Here is a 17,403-nt window from a genome sequence, read left to right as displayed (position 1 = left end):
TGCATTGAAACTGAGCTCTTACATGTCAAACCATTATATAAAATGATGGTATGATGTAAATGATTTCAGATATGTTGTGTTTGTGCCGTTAAACATTTGGTTTCATAAACTCGCCTATCATGATATATGTGCAATGGATTCACACACTAGAAGTTGGATCTTGTCTACAATGCCTGTTTTTGGAATGTATGCATCAGTGGATGGATGATTTCAGATGAATTTATGAAATTGTGCTGTGAGATTCACAGAAACGCATATCTATCATCATTGATGAGGTCTATCATAGGTTTGGATCTAAAGATGAAGCAAAGAGCAACTGTCCATGCATGTGCCATTTGATTAATGGCAATATTTCAAGCCTTTCATTGAGTCCTTAAATGATTTAATTATATGGCAAGAAAACTTGGTAAAGCTTTTAAAATTTAAATTGTGTGATGACACTCCTTGGTACCACATTGTAATTTCCCACTGTTTTCACAACTTTTTAAGTCTTATATTTGTAAGAAGGTGATTATGTGGTAGTTAGAACACAGAGTTGTCCTAAAATGCAGTTATCTGTTGTCCTTGTGCCACCAGTACTTACGCAACTACCAAATGGGTTTGTTGGGTGCGTCTATCTTGAATAATCATTTGGTCAGTTTTCTCTTGTGAGGACAGGATACTATTTTGCTATTTTGTTCTGTACCTAGCCTCAACATTCTGTTTCCACAGTATGGCGGACCATGTGTTGCTGCCCTTGTAAATTTGTGGCATTGTATGTGCTGGCTCCAGACTAAGTTGAGTTGTTTTTTAAAATAAATTTTCCAGTGTGGGGTTGTAATAAATTTGTGAAAACTGGTACAAAGCAGGCAATATGTGGTTGCTGTGGGAACCCTAATGTTTCTTTTGCACCAAGATTCATAACTGCCCTCTACTATACCTTTTTTATTACTGTCCTGTTGTCCAATGATTCATGAAGACAAATTATATTGTCCTTTTTCATACCAAATGTTTACCTTCATTTCAGTACATTAGGTGAATACATTTTTTGTTTTTCTTTCACAAAATAATTCTGTAATCTATACAATAGATATTTTTTTTGTAGGGGGAAGTCTGTCTACAACTTTTATAATTTGAACTTTATTTTGTGCATTGGAATTTTTGAACATAGAAGTAAATCTGAATAACCACAGTGTATGTGAAAGTTTTCTACACAAAATAATGTTCCACCTTTTGGCTGGATAAGGTGACTGTGTATAAAATACATATTTACATGTGGCCCTGTTTAGATGCAAGTGTGCATTGCATTCTGTACTATACTCATTTAAGATCATTACTGTCTGAAACAATTTCCTTTACTTGCAGTAGCTTTGGTTGTATAGAATTGCTATACAGGATTAGATAAATAAACCAAGGAGTCTCATTTTATATGCTATTGCAGCCATTTCTTTATCTGAAGGTGATGCTCATTGTAATGCCAGAACCAGTTATCAATTATGTGCATCGTTGAGTTGCTAAAAAGATCATGGGAGAGCTTTAACAGTGGTTTATTTGCAAGCCTATCCTGGCCAACCATGTGAGGAATTCTAAAAGTAACATGCATCTCTTAGAAAAAGTAAAATTCCTTGCATGTTAGCTTGGATCGTCCTTTGTGTAAGAGGCAGTAGGGTATATTTATTAATGGAGCTTTGCCCTGTTGATTATTATCTGTCTTCGTAAAGATTACAGATAATTTTTGTGCCCTGTTTAATAAAAAAAACAAAAAAAAATCATCCCTGGGACAGTGCACCCTATAGGTTTCACTTACTTTAAAACTTCTGTTCTCTCTGGTCACTATGGCAACATTGCTTTTGTGCATGTGTGGCCTAAGGTTTCGTATGCGCATAGAAATACTTGTGATAGTGAGAGCAGGTAAACTGCGGTGAGAGATCCGAAGAGCCTTTTACCTCAATGCACACCCCATAGTCTTCAAATGGCGTTGGCTATTGCAGACAAGTTCCGAAAATCTTTGATTAAATCATGCAAAATCGCAGTTCCCATAGAAACCTATGGACTGGTTTTGTGTACAAAGTCATTGGATCCTTTAGTTATAAATAACTTTAAAACTTTATTTTGATGTTGTCCCCCGTAAATGGCTGTTATTTTACTTTGTTAAATAGGCCCCATAGTGTGCTAAAATTATGGAACTTCTCCAGTATATATAGAATAACTGTAAAAGGCAAACTTGGTTTCTAAACAAGTGCACTGATCTATTGTTTCTCTTGCACAGAAGTAGGGTGTGTGTAATATATAATATGGCTGTATTGCTATTAGTGGTTACAGACTTTATTGGCGTATGTGTTTTATTTTATATAAAATACTTTAAAATGGTAGGTAGCAATTTATTGAAATTAAGGGCTTCAAATGGCCATTGGAACATTCTTAAATGCTATATTTAAACTTTAGTTGTCAAGTAACTGGAGGATATAGAGCTGTTTTGTAGCACAATAAAAGGTGATCTGTTAGGGGGGAGAAGCTAGGACTTGGAGCATTAAAATGTGAATAATGTAAATTATAAAACTTTGTCTTGGTTGTAGTTTTGTTTTTTATTTGGAAACTTGGATTTGTAAAGCCCCACAGACAGCATGATATATTGAAAATAATCATCTTTAAAAAATCTTTTATAACTTTAACTATATGATCTATGAAATGGAGTTCATAAACTTTTGTATACAAAGTATACAGTGCCTGTTACAAGCGTCTGTGAAACACAAATTTGAAGCACTGGCTTTAAGACCTTTTTGTTGTGGAGTAAAAGAAAAATTCCCATCGCCGGCACCACTCATCTGCATATATGAGAGCTTATTTTCTCATCGGTCATTCCTTAGTTTAGTTATCTCTCTTTGGTGTCAGTTTTTAAAGTTAGTTCATCCTTTTGTAGGACTCCATCTTAAAAGCAAAGCTATACCTGAATACTGCATAGTTCGCGGGAAGAAATGCCTGCCTTGTAAAGGTTGTGTATGTATGTATGTGTGTGTGTGTGTGTGTGTGTGTGTGTATATGTACATATGTATATGTATAGATATATGTGTGTGTGTGTTATGTTTAGTTGTTGTCCATTGCTCCAATAAGGTACCAAGACAAGTGTTCTATAAGTTCTCTGTTTAGTGATGGCACTTCTCTAACATAGTAATTCACATTGGCCACAGTTCTGTAACAAATATTTTATCATGAATTTCTCTTATTATAGAAATATGTCAATTAAATCAGCGCCCACAAGATACCGGAGAGGGTATAGTGTTTGTGTCTTATAGAAAAGTATACAGGTTATGGGACCTTTTATCCAATAGTCTGTCATCCAAAAGGGTGTGTTGATGTCATGCACTGACACGATCATTATCTAGTTGGGCACTCTCTACTGCAAAATAAGGAAAAATAATTGCCACCAAGCTCTCTCAAATCTGATCTTGTGCAGGATCCATTTTAACCAATATTTTCCTTTGTTGTTGGCCTTCCATTTTTGTATGCTGTAGCAATCTAACTTTCTTGCTTTTCTATAAACTGGCTTTGCATTTTTGTCTTAATAAATAGTATTTGCAAACTATGCAGTGACCGAAAATACCTGCTGCCTCCTGCAGTGTGCAGTGACTGATAACAAAGCTTATATTAAGTCGTGTGTACATGTACTTTTTTGGTTTAAAAAGCTGGTAGATTCTGCAAACATGCAAGTTTTTAGTGGCAACGGAGATATATTTTTTAGGTCATTGTGCAAATGTTTTTTTTTTTTTTTTTTTTATAAACTATAGCAGTATATTTTTTTCTGTGGGTGTTACTGTAAAATATCACTAGTACAAGCAACTACAAAGACTCTATTTTCAGATGTGGTTACAGTATTTTAACATGGCCAAGGGCAAATACCAAGAACTAGGTAGCCACAACGCTTAAAAAACCATTTTTTCTTCAAGTAATCTAGAAATGACTACGTCAGTTTTGCAGACTTGTCTTGCTCTTGTGAATTGCCGTTTAATGTAAAAGATTGACCTTAATACCACCCTCATTCTACAAAATAAACTAGTATTGCACTCCACCTTTTATACTTGTTTGTTTTTGCAGCCCACATGACAGTGGCTTATTTATTAGAACAGGGAAATATGAAGTTAAATGGGTGTGGTGTTAATATATAAATCTAGATTGTGACCGTGCAGGTCTCAAATGGTGGATATAATACCCTTTTAAGTTTAACAATGGGTTTTAACTGTAGAACTGGGCTTTAAGCATTAACTGCTTTCATGATTCCTTAATCAGGGACTAGGGTATGCATTATTTCAGGTCAAGAGAAAATGTTTTTTTCTGGGGCACTCTTGGATATTTTGTATTCCAATTAAAATTATTCCTTCTTTATTATATTCCTACATATGTATCAAAATATTTAAGAACAATTGTGAACTAAGGTTGGGTACACACTACAGAAAACTTCCGATGCGATATCGTTAGCGATTTTACCAACGACTGATGGTCCCCATCAGCATGCTGATTCATGTGTACACGTTTTACAAGATTTACCTTCAGATCTGTGCACTTCATCTATAATAACCATCTGCTGAAAAGATTGTGACTCTAAACTCTATGGAGATCTGCCTACACTGCTGGTCGTGAGTGCATACGCACTTCATAATTTGCCCAAACTCGTTCCATCACTTCTAGAGATTTTTTTTTAGTCCGTTTATAAAATCAAATGATACAATGTGGTTTGGAACGATAAAACATGTTGTGGGATCGTACACACTAATGTGATATCAGACCTAACGGACGTTTATCGTGTGATTGTCGGGGTAAATGGGTGTATAACCAGTCCATGTAAAAGTGAATGATTGTGCATTTTAAAATGCAGTTTCAAACTATTCCTTGCTGGATGCACTTATATTTATCCAATTGTACTTTTTTTGCATATAAAGTCTCCTATCTTTTATTACAATGCAATATATCAATTATTGGCTCTTTATTTGTGAAGCAAAGTATTTACCTATAACAGTATGTTTCTTCAACTGGTAAGGTATATTCCATGATAAGTAAATCAGGAATATATTTCCTTGCAGAGAGATTGAAAATCCTGATGGGATTTGTCTTTAATAAAAGTACAGTTTTAAATAATGACTTCAAATTGACTGTTCTACGGAACTGCCGTATAGTAAATATACCTTAGAGAATAATGCGTAGCCCAATGCTGTTGATATACAGTGTTCAGAAGGAGTAGATTGCTACTGCTGTTTGATCTCACTGTGTGTAAGATGATGATGATATACATTGGTGCAGCAGGTACCGTGCATCGGGGACCATGAAGATAATGGGTCCCACTGCATGGCAGATGCAGAGGTTCTTTCCTCCCCATATCCCTGCATCATGGCCCACAGCTCACTAGTTCTGCCTCTGGTGATATATATTATTAATTTGCCAGAAATATATAAAATATTGCTTTTGAAAACAAATTGATATATAATCAAATATCCATAATTTAATTTACTGATCACTAATAAAATAAAAACATAGAAAACAAAACGGGCTCTTTATTTACATTCCTTCACCATTGTAATATCTGGACCAATGGAGAAGAAAGGGTGAGACTTGTACCTATTTTATCCACGATGGGAGAGAACTGACAATTATAACTGAATTACAGAAACCAATCCGTCCCAAGCATTGTCAATAATGACACAACAATAGGGGTGGGCTTAATAAATTAAAAAAAATATATATATATATATATATATATATAATGTATGTATGTATGTATGTATATATATATATATATATATATATTATATATATATATATATATGTATGTAAACTTGTTTCATACGCTCCCTCACCTTACTTTGATAAAGCTGAAGTGGAGTAATGCGCATTGGCGTTTGCCTTGCTTAGATGCGTTCTCCTCTAATATGTGTCCCTTAAAACAATAATTGGGACATGGGGGCTGGAAATACTAAATTCAAGGTGGAAGGGAATAAAGAATTGATTGTAATTAGTTCTCTCATTCATACAATCTACTGATGGGATCTGAATCATTGTGATAAAATATACAGTTAGCAAAATGAATATCAGAAGCTTTTATATAGCAATGAATAATAGAGAGTTTGCTCAATGAGACATCAACAATCCCAATGTTTTAATATAACATTGTAAGAACATCAGATATATTAAATATCTTAAGTCTGAATGAGAAAATGATATAAATCTATACAAAGTGTATTTATTATTTAATAAAGGGTCCAGGAATTTCTTTCATAAAACTTAGTGAGCTAATGGATTATTAGAAATGTTCCATAAATCGGTGAGCAACATAAGAATTGTCCAAAGAGCTATGGGAGTGATCCCTCCATGTTACGCACAATGTTTTAACAAATATAACCTTGTAAGAATACCCTGATAATTATCAGTTGGGGATATAGTGTGTGTTTTCACATATATTCCTGATCTACTTATAGAAGATACCTTACCATTTGCAGAAATATACTGTTAAGGTAAATATTTTGTTTTGCAAATCAAGAGAGCCAAGAAAGGATAAACTGTATTGTAATAAAGATAGGAGACCTTGTATACAAAAAAAGTACAACTATTTGATAACTATAAGTGCATCCAACAAGGCATAGCAGTTTGAAGCTGCATTTTACGTTCACAATTATTCACCTTCACTTAGTTTTTAAATATTTTGCTACATATGTAGGAATCGGGAGAAATATTTTAATAAACGTTAATAAAGAATTAATAATTCTAATAGGAATACAAAACAGAGTACCCTAGAAATCACATCCCTATAAAATAAAGTATATGGGGTATATAAGAAATTCATTGATATGTTATTAACTTAGTACAGTTGAATATTCTTTTTTTTTTCCCTTTACTTTGAAACTAGGGTACATATTCTCAACCCACAATATAGGGTAACCTCACATGCTTATGTGTGGTAACATCTATTTGACTTAATTTAGTGACATGCAGTGGACTTTCTAATGGAGTGTTCGAGATAGCTGCTAAAATGCTGTCCTCAAAGTATTAATCTTCCCAATAAGTTGAACTAAAATATCACCCCTCCCCTTACCAAGTGAGTTTCAAAAGGTGCTGGTTTTGGCCATTTAAAAGCGTCATCTGCTAAAATAGTCCAATCTTTTTGCACTGGTGCAACAGATACTGGCATCTTTTTTTTTTTTTTTTTTCATGATCTGTATTAAGTACAATAAGACGTCCCACCCCTTGCAGCCACTGTTTAACTTGATGTCCAAGCTAAATTCCTGCAGTAACAGTTTGTGGCAGGTTAGTCTGCATGGTGAGGTTTAGTCATCTTGACTAAAGGGGTGACTAGGATAAGGGTTAATAGGTTAAGTTACTGTGCGAGCACTCCTTGGAAGTAGTTTTATCTGTGATCTGACAATTTTCAGGTAATGTGCAGCACCTTGCGGAACAGAGGACCATTTGTGATGCGTCTAAAATGTTACACGTTGCTGAGAATAAAGTATTACTGTGCAAGAGTGAATAAAATTCAAGTGTTTAATCTGTATATGTTCATAATTAGAAAAAACTATTCAGGTGCCAAACCATTTAGCCATCTCCCTTTATCTAGCTCTTCAACAGTCTGTTCATTGGTCAGATCATGCATCTGTTTTCACCTTGCCTTCAATTTAATCTGCCTGCCTGGTTTCTACTGCTGAACTAGAACAGCTGAGCGTGCTGGCATGAATGTGCAAAACTATCCAATGGTTCTAAGCCCAACCTATATGCTATAGGTGTGTGGGAAGCCACTTCACATCATCATCAACATTTATTTATATAGCGCCAGCAAATTCCATAGCGCTTTACAATTGGGAACAAACATTGATAAGACAATACTGGGTAATACATACAGACAGAGAGGTAAGAGAACCCTGCTTGCAAGCTTACAATCTATAGGACAATGGGAGTTAGAAACACAAGGGCACGTGCTACATCATATTGCACAATGGACCAGCTAGAACTCAAAGGTAAAAGTATTGAGTGGGCTGTGTGTGTTGCAGTGTTGGTCAGAGAGTTGTTGTCTTGCGTTAGCAGTGTAGAGGATGGTAATAGGGTAATCTAGGGAGAAGAATATAGTTGAGGAATATCATAACCTTGTCTGAAGAGGTGGGTTTTCAGTGAACGCTTGAAGGTTTGAAGACTAGAGGAAAGTCTTGTGCGTGGGAGGGAATTCCACAAAGTGGGTGCAGCCCGGAAAAAAACCTGTAACCGAGAATGGGAGGATGTGATGAGAGTGGAGGAGAGACGTAGATCTTGTGCAGAACGGAGGTGTCGAGTAGGGAGATATTTCGAGACAAGTGAGGAAATTTATGTCTGTGCAATTTTGTTGATGGCCTTATGTTCGTAGAAGAACATCATGACAGAGTGGATAAAATAAGCACTACTGAGCCAGAAACTGAGTATTGGAGGACCATATTTTCATCCTGCTGTCATTGTTATATGGGTTCCTCTGTGAATAGTAATACCATGTAGTGGAAGTAGTGTCCATGCAGTTTGGTGCCTTCCAGGCATACTTTAGGATCTCTTGGCATTCACTAGAAGCGAGGCAGTCTATATGGCTGCCAACGTTGGCTTTGGAGGCTTGTCTCTATCCAAGTCTAGTTCTTCCGAAGTTGTCTGTTAGGAGCAGGACTGAATACCTTTACTCCCATAGCAGCATTTTTGTCTACATGTTTTAGGATGAATTGCTTAAGAGACCAGAATAAATTACTCAGTCGTGTTTAATGTCTGTGTCGGAAAGTTGAAATACACATGGGCGCTTTCTATAAAGTGTAAGCATTCATAGCACTTAATCTCTCCCATGGTTGCATTTGAAGTGAAAATCAGAATATTCCATTATCAAAGAGCTTTTGCCGCTTAATCACTCCTATTTCACAGGGGAAGAATGCCCCCTCTTCACTTCATGCTGGGACCAAATGGCGAGTGCTATCAAGGCTCAAGATTTTTTTAATGGGAAAAGCACCGATGTCCTAAAACCATAACACTAACAATGTGGAGGTTATAAGAGCTCAAATAGTCTTCAGTGTGCTTAGAAAAAAAAAAACGTTATACCTGTAGTATGTTTTCTAACCACGCATTGCAGACTATACGACCAGTACTACCTAACCAGCTTAATGACACAAGGGGTTGGTTTTGGTAAAATCTTAAAGTAGCTGCTCTGATTTTCTTTATGAATACAATATACTACCAGTTCGTTTTAAGGGGGTCCTTTTGGACTGTTAATTTTGTCTGAAGTGCCTATGGGCACCTACTATAGCTGTAGAAATGCTCTCATTCTATAGTTTGCCTATTTGTATTTCCTATAAAATGTTTATCTCTTGTGCTGGGTTGGCTAAAAATGGTATTCCTTTTGGAGCAGTCTGTTCAACTTTAAATGAATGGCTACTGTAAAATGTTACTAATGCGTAGACTGCATTTAAATATTGCACATATACAAAATTCAGGAACCATAATGGTTAACATTTGTATATGTGCTGCATTTGGGACACGTAGAGGTGGTGTATTTTGAATCTGCTCCAGAGAAAGTTTGTAATTAAAAGGGCCTATTTACTAAGCTGCAATGAGCCACAATCTGAAGAAAACTGTGCTATTATAGCTCTTCTTTTAATTTATCAAGGGTTTAAAGCAGGATAAATCGTAGCTTTTGAAACCAGCCTCTAAAAACAAATGCCATCGTAAGATAGCATTCACTTACCTTTTCCATCGCTGGGTGACATCACTATGCGCATGCACTACCTTATCTGTGCATATGCTATAGCCACACAGGGGTCAGTCTCCATTCGCTGGCAGCGTTAGACTGCCGGTGAATGAGTTTTAGTTTCTTTAGGAGGGGTGCTTCGCCAGGGCTCAACAATGAGCCCTAGCTTGACAAATGCCAGTTGCAGTACATTTTGTTACAAAATTATTCTTACTGCTGCCCACTAGCCACCAATGAGAAGTAGACTCTTAAATGTAATTGAGTGCACTTTGGAGTTTTGTATTTGCATTTAAATTTTTGCTCAGACAAAAAATGTGTCCAACTGCAGTAGTGCAGGGTTTCTAGAAAAAAAAATGTGTACCCACTTGTCATGGAAAATGTTTGCAAGTACCTTTTAATATGCATAAATTTGTTCAAAGTACCCGCTAATGAGTATATTTTATACAGAACCTCTCCTTGTGCATTTATAGCACATGTGATATGTGAAATCCACCCATTCGGCATCCCATTAATCAGTGGCGTTCATTGGTGCAAATGTTGATTTGTGGGTGTCTCTTTCTGAGGGATTTTTTTACAAATTTTCTACAGCTCTAAAACGTTTAATGTGTCTCTGTCCTTGCTGTCTGCCATTTCTACTGTTTGCTTTGGTAGATTACTCTGTGCCATATTAAATGGCAATTGGTAGGTACCAAGTTGCCCAACCCATGTAAAGCTACATTAGAAAGGCCGGTTTATTTTATTGTTACAGGGCACACCATACCTTTTTAAAATATCAAATACAATTTGGCAATTTCATTTTAAAAGGCTAATGTTATGACATGTCAGGAGTCAATCACCATTCAACAATTATTCCCACATAACCTAGCATATACAATTAATTTCACTAATCTCCCACACAGTGCAGGCAGCGGTTTTGTGAGCTCTGCCTTTTTTCATGACCCCATTTTGTACTAGCATAGGGGTAGGGTACATTCTCATAACTACAGGTTAAGGTCACCAAGTAGCTGCTGCCATTGTTTGTAGTTGGGTGTAATTTAACATCATTCAATTTATTGGTAAATTGTTAAATTTCTGTTTTCATAAACAAGTGTTTTAATTTTTAGGTGCTGGAGAGTCGGGGAAAAGCACAATTGTAAAACAAATGAGAATACTTCACGTGAATGGATTCAATGCAGAGTGAGTATATCAACATTCATATTTTTCAAGTACTTGAAATAATGTGATGCTGGCAGGTTTTAATTACATGAGTCACTTTTGGGATGATGGAATAATATGTATGAAATATATTGTGTCTATATGTGTATGTATGTGAAAAAAATATATGTTCATTCACCTTATCCAATATTTTCGGATGTGCCATTAGTTGCGGTGAGTTAATCATGTTTCCAGGATGATGGAACCATTAATGGCTCATTCCTATAACATACAGCAGGTAAATGAAAGAAAATGTCATTGTGGTTGCTGTAAGAGGTAGGATCACTCAACACATTACATATGTGAGCAGAGGCCTCTAAACTCTTAATGTTTAATGACTTAGTAATTTTTTATTTTTTTTTCATTAGAGGGGAGTCAAAGTTCAGGATAAACAAAAGGCACATAGGAAATTATCTTCTGAATGTTAAAAATTGGGTAGGACACAAAAGCAATCATGACATTACTCTAGAATTACTGGTTAAATTCGGGTGAGTCACACTGGCAAGACACTAGACTCTTTAATGGAATTTGAAGTATGTCTTTGACCAATTGAGATGGGGAAATACCCTGGTTCTAGCAATAGTGATGGGATAGTTTGTCATTCTTTGAGTAATTGAGGCATTAGGAATATGAATGAGCCTTACAGTGGCATAAACCAATTATAAATCAGATCCTCTAGGAAGCTGTTCAAACTTCAGGAATATTGTGAATGCTTCTGTAATTGAGTGTTCAGAGATTCTCAAACAATCTGTCAGTTGGTGATATTGTAACAGCCAGTGTGCTTTGGAAATTCATCCTCTGTGCACCTTTTGTGGCTCAGGAGTCTGCTTCCTAGCAACACACACAGTACTGGAATCTCCCTACAACTGCATAGGCTGTGTATTTAAAGACTGGTTTCTGTTAGAAGATAATGCATGAACAAGGGAAATGACCTATGACTCTATTTTGGCTGTTCTGTGTTGCCATTCGTCACAATACGTTTACATCTTGCTGGTGGATGATATGCCATAAGCAGCTTGGGGACCTTGCACAGTATTTGTTGTAAATGTTGCACTTTTAGAATAATTATGGACCAATCTTTGGACATAATTAGTCAAGCAACTATAACATCCCATTTCAGAGCAGGCTTGGAGTGCAGTCTGACTGTGGTTACAGTATTTGTCTACTTTAGTATAAGTTACCATCTCTGGGTTTCCAAACTTACATAGATGTGACTTCTTCAACACCCCCCAAACCCTGCTCTTTATACTGTTGTCTAGAAGTGATGACGTCCCCTGAAAAAGACGGCATAAAAAAAAAATTGCTGGGCCATGTACAGTATTGTGTACTGGTCGGATGTGATATGCTAGGGCAGATTTTTAGTTTTGGTTCAGCTGGGAGACTGTTATCAGCCATAACAACTATAATGCTCGGGCAGTATAAATCACAAATTGATTAATACTCTGAGCAATGGGTTCCACACGGATCCACAGATATATTGATTTGTTTTAAAAATATTTTTTTTTATTAGGGTCAAAGTACCTGGAATATTCTCTTGCATGTCAAGTGGCGATAGAACAATCAGGCTATTGGATTGTTTACCATCATGCAGAGAACGTCCTTTGTAAATCACCTGTGCACCTAGGTAGTCTGCCCATCGCACTACAAAGTGCACACCCATCTCCACCAGCTCAATGCTGGTACAAAGTTCAAGTGTTTTTGCAGTGCATGCTTTTCTGATGCAGCAAAATTGTTAGATGTAGTCCACGCATGTGGCTTTGTTTTTTTATTTTTGGCTTTTTGATGATTTTCCTGCCATTATTGCATATCTATAAAGCATAGATGGTTAGTAACTTTTTAGAATTTTGGGGTATTGTCTAGATGTAAATTACATCTCTCGGTTCACCTTATTTAGCAAATAAGTGTTCAAAAAGTCATAAGTTGGAGGGCTGTTCCTCAGAAAGCAGCTACTGCTGTTCAAAGCACATGAGCATGCAATCTGTCTAGGTTCAAAAGTACTATACTTCTATAGATTCCTCTGCAGAAAATGATGTCAATAGGTTTGTCTGGTATTTGGTTGATATCATTATTAACCAGGGACTTCAAAGCTTATGTTATGAATATTGGTTTAGGCCACACAATGGTCTCCTTCACTGTGTAGGTGATCAGTGCAATTTTTGTGTTCATTTGTGCTTATAGTTTATCTGCTGTGCTAGCCATCACTGTTACGATCACTTTTGGTTTCATCTGTAACAGTCTTTACTGTTAAAACTGTTTTAATGCATCTGATCTCTGGTGTATGAAGTGTGTTGCTTAGTTGATACAACTCCGGGGATCCGACCCACATGAGCAGATCTTTATGGTATGTCCAAATTTATCCACAAAAGCCAAATCTGCTGCATGCACTGGATTGGTCCACGTGAACATCATTATTGACCTCTAATTTATGCAATTGAAATGTTATGCCAGTTTGTCAGTATTGCTACTCCTACACTGTGTGAATATTCAGTTGTGCACAATTCCAAACTTAAACATCTCAATCTATACTAGTCTCTTTAAGGCCTGTCTATAAACTTGGATGTGTCCTGTTTTCTCTGTAGACCTTTGTATAGAAGCAAATGGAGTTTCATTCACCGCATCTCTTTCCCATCACCTGGGGAGTTGTTTTTGTTTTTTGTTTTTCTACTTTCATGTTTTTCACCTATTTTACGGGGATTAGCTTTTTCTTATTTTGTTTTTGGGGCAGACAAGTCCAATAGAAGAAATAGTCTCATAAGCTGTACAGATTTGAACCAAGGGAGTGTCATACCTAGGTTTATTCTCTCCCTTTTCATAATGTATTTTTTAGTTCTGGCCCTCTACATCTGGTCATGTGTCAGTGATGCTCAATTGGTTTTTAGGTAATGTTATCAAGCTGTTGTACATTGACTAAATTAAACGAAAAGGGCTTTTGAAGGAGTTAAGAAGATCATGGGACCAATAAAAAACAATGACACTGGTTAGGCTAAACTTGTAGTCCTGTTTCTAACTTCTATAGAAAATAGGAAAGTTCATGTAATATGAATATTTTACATGGACAAATGAAGAGGGATGTGTTTAGCTAAGCCTGCTGTGCATTATCAGGATACTGGAGATTCCCAAGGTTCTACGGTGTTCAAATAGGTCATGGAACCAGTGGGATTCCTAACAGGTCGTGTTCTGTTCCTTGATACATAAGTGTTAATAAGCAAACATACACACACATGAGCACACTGAAACAGTCCCCAGTCCCTCTAGTGTGAAACAGTCCCCAGTCCCTCTAGTGTAGCATTGTGGTATTGCTTACCTCAGTCCGAGTTCACCACTAACTGACGTGTTGTGTTGATGGTTCACATGACTGTAATTGGTGTGTTGTGCCACGAAAAATCATGGTTTACAGATTACTTAAAATCCATGGGCTTTGTCCATTGTGTATATTTGAATTTAAAACCACAACAAAAACAGCCAAAACATTATTTTATTTTTTTGGTACCCCTTCCCCCCCCCCCCCCCTCCCCACCCACACCTTCCATACATGTATACATACACCCTTCTGTACTGTCTCCTTTTGTCCTATTGAAGGATCTCTCAATGTGTACACTTGTAGAGAGGGTTAATGTTTTGGCAGTTCTCATGTTCTGTTCCCTGGTGCACAGATTGATACAGTTTTACCAGTAAACTTGCCAAGATAGATGTTGCTGTGTGTGTCAGTGCCGGCTGTGTCCTCCCACTTACAGTGTGTCTCTTCCTCTGTTCCAACAAGTCTCTAAACCTGACCATACTAATTGCCTGTGTTTCTGTATGAGAGGGAAATGACTACCTTATTAGGTCATTGGATCACGTGACTGACCTGCACTACTGCCACAGCTTAATGCTGAAACATGAATAGGATTCTGATAATGTGGATACATTAGGTGATTTCTTATAGCAGTGCTGTAACAGGTTGTTGTGTCTAAATTAATTGGATAACATTTTATATGAAGAACACAGTTGACAGATGAAACTTGGAAAATATGCAAGTTGTTTTTTTTTTGTTTTTTTTTTCAGACTATTGAATTTCTAATCTAAATATGAGTATTACTATTTTTTTTTTTTTGTTGGTGTCAGATCAGTTACTAAACTTTAACAGTCCTATTTCTGAGATCTTCTTGATAAAGTTGTATAGAATCTTAAAATTACCAAACAGATAATAGTTGATGTCAACAAATGTGATTACATTACAAGAAAATTCTTTAAGTCCTTGTTTTGGAGCAGTCTACAGTGCCAGATTATTTCCTGGTCTTCCTCACACTTTATTTTTGTATCTGCAAGCCTATCCGTAACTCTGAAAGAACAAGGTATTACGCTTCGAATACCCTGGGCTACTTTGCCGGATCAAGATAACTCAAATATGGACATTTGCGGAGGATCTTGCGTATGTAACAAGGTTGATGTATGGACTTTGGTTCATGCATTGGTACATCATAATGCCACAATTTTTCTGCATCAATTTAACAATAACTGATGCCTAGACACTGAAAGGAACAGGTCACCACCAACAGCACTAATTAGAATCCTGCCCTCCCTAACAACATAATGCAAGTAGACTGGTCACTCTCTCTCACAGTATTGGCACTTTCCTCTGCTGAAATTTTATGCTGCTGCAAACATTCCAATTATCCGACCAGCTATGTGTTTTCTATTTCCACCCACCTCAAAACTGGGACATCTCAACAAGCAGGAGAGGGAGATTGCATTAGTTGCTATGACCTTTGTCAGGCACACCTTATTACAGACTTTAGATTTTGTTTTGTGGGGTTTTTTTTGTCTTACTTGGCACCTAATGGGAATTTTCTCTAGGTTACTGTTGTAGAAGAACTCTCGAGGCTGTGTATCGGTGCTCTTTACATCTTTTCGTTAATGGGGAAATCCTTCTTCTAAAACAAATGCTCTGCCAGTTTCACTTTTAAAGGCTGGGCATGTAAAGCTCATAATATCTGACAAAACATTGATTCTGTCCTTTGTCAGACTGCAGGTTCTAAAAGGCTTTCTCACATATATCACCACTGAAGTGCAGGTGCTATTTCACAGTTGCCGTGATAAGCTGCATGCAACGTTATTGGAAACATTGTCTGTAATATGCTCTAGTGTGACTGTACCATTCTATATGGATCAGTGATACAATGTCTGCTCTATTGTCACTGTTTGCAGTCAGACTGAATGCCAAATATAATGGTCTTCAGTATTGATAATGTGAATAATTCCTAAAGCTTGAATACATGTACACTAGAATGATGTATAAATCTTCTTTAATGTAAATTTCCATATAGTGAAGTTATTGCCATAGCATTCTGTAGATTCCTATCGCCCATTAAAGGTAACCACTGTCAAATACTTTAGCTTGATAATGTTTTCCGTAGCCGATTTGCAGATAGCCTTTGTACTATAAGGCACAATGGGTGAATCGTGTTGTTTCTACCACCTACATAAGTATAGTTCTGTAAAAACCCTGGCTGTAATTTATTTTTATTTATTATAGGGAGAAAAAGATAAAAGTTCAAGATATAAAGAATAACATTAAAGAGGCTATTGAGGTAAGTAGCCTTGAACTGAAGCTGTTGGTTCAAAATTGTCATGCAGTGTCTTCATTTTTATTTCTTTACCCCTTTGTAGACCATAGTTACAGCAATGGGAAATCTGTCGCCTCCAGTGGAGCTAGCAAATCCAGACAGCCAGTTCCGAATTGACTATATCACAAACTTACCGAGTCACAAGGATTTTGACTTCCCATCGGTAAGTATAAGATTCATTCTGTGTTCTAGCAGATGGCAAACCATGCCGTCTGCTACTGTATTTCTTCAGTTGGGAGTTACTGTATGACGAAATAAAGAGCCATCACTGTTCAGATATGTACCATTAATTAAGAGGTTATTTAACTAGTATGCAAAATAATTTAAACTGTTTTATTCTCTCCACTATTAAACATGTCCTGTATGGGCTGCTGGTACTAACGTCCCTATCCTGTAGGGAAACTTGCAATCCTGAATGCCTGCAATGCTATGTATTATCTATAGTACATTGCTGTTCATTGGTGCACCACATCATTGTCCTGCTGCAAGCTTTTATTTACACTGTACTATAGACCTGTAGCAGACTCTCTCGCTTGTTTCAAGGCTTAACTGCTAAACTTATTTGGCAGGCACAGAGTTCTGTCTTGTACGGTCTATTTTGTTGGAAAGTAATTTTATGAAATCCTCACAAGCGGTGCAGTCCTCGTGTGTAAAACTTATAGATGCTGGCGTCCATCTAACAAAAACCCTTTCCAGCAATATTGACCTACACCATCATTGTTTTTTTTTAGCTCAGAGAGTCTATAAAAGTATTTAATGTTCCACTCAATAACCAGCCAAAACTCTCTGCTTTGAGATCTGATATAGCATGTTTGTACATAATTGTTGGGCCCTAATATGCTGTATTCCAGAAGAAGCGGCTTTTTATTTATTTTGTCCAAATAAGTGAGAATACAGTTT

General features: G+C 36.7%; 1 protein-coding gene across 4 annotated transcripts in view; it reads left to right on the top strand.

Moving 5' to 3' along the window:
• GNAS (GNAS complex locus) overlaps window positions 1-17,403 on the top strand; it is a 185,991-nt gene that overhangs the window by 137,529 nt on the left and 31,059 nt on the right. For all 4 annotated transcript variants that reach the window (XM_075176801.1, XM_075176802.1, XM_075176803.1 and 1 more), the window contains exons 2-4: window positions 10,807-10,879; window positions 16,413-16,467; window positions 16,547-16,666. In XM_075176801.1, the coding sequence (XP_075032902.1) occupies window positions 10,807-10,879; window positions 16,413-16,467; window positions 16,547-16,666 (248 nt within the window). The remainder of the gene's footprint in view (window positions 1-10,806; window positions 10,880-16,412; window positions 16,468-16,546; window positions 16,667-17,403) is intronic.

Source organism: Mixophyes fleayi, chromosome 6 (genome assembly GCF_038048845.1).
Source record: "Mixophyes fleayi isolate aMixFle1 chromosome 6, aMixFle1.hap1, whole genome shotgun sequence".
Taxonomy (NCBI): domain Eukaryota; kingdom Metazoa; phylum Chordata; class Amphibia; order Anura; family Limnodynastidae; genus Mixophyes; species Mixophyes fleayi.
The sequence above is the reverse complement of the archived record's forward strand: the minus strand, read 5'-3'. Positions and strand labels throughout refer to the sequence as shown.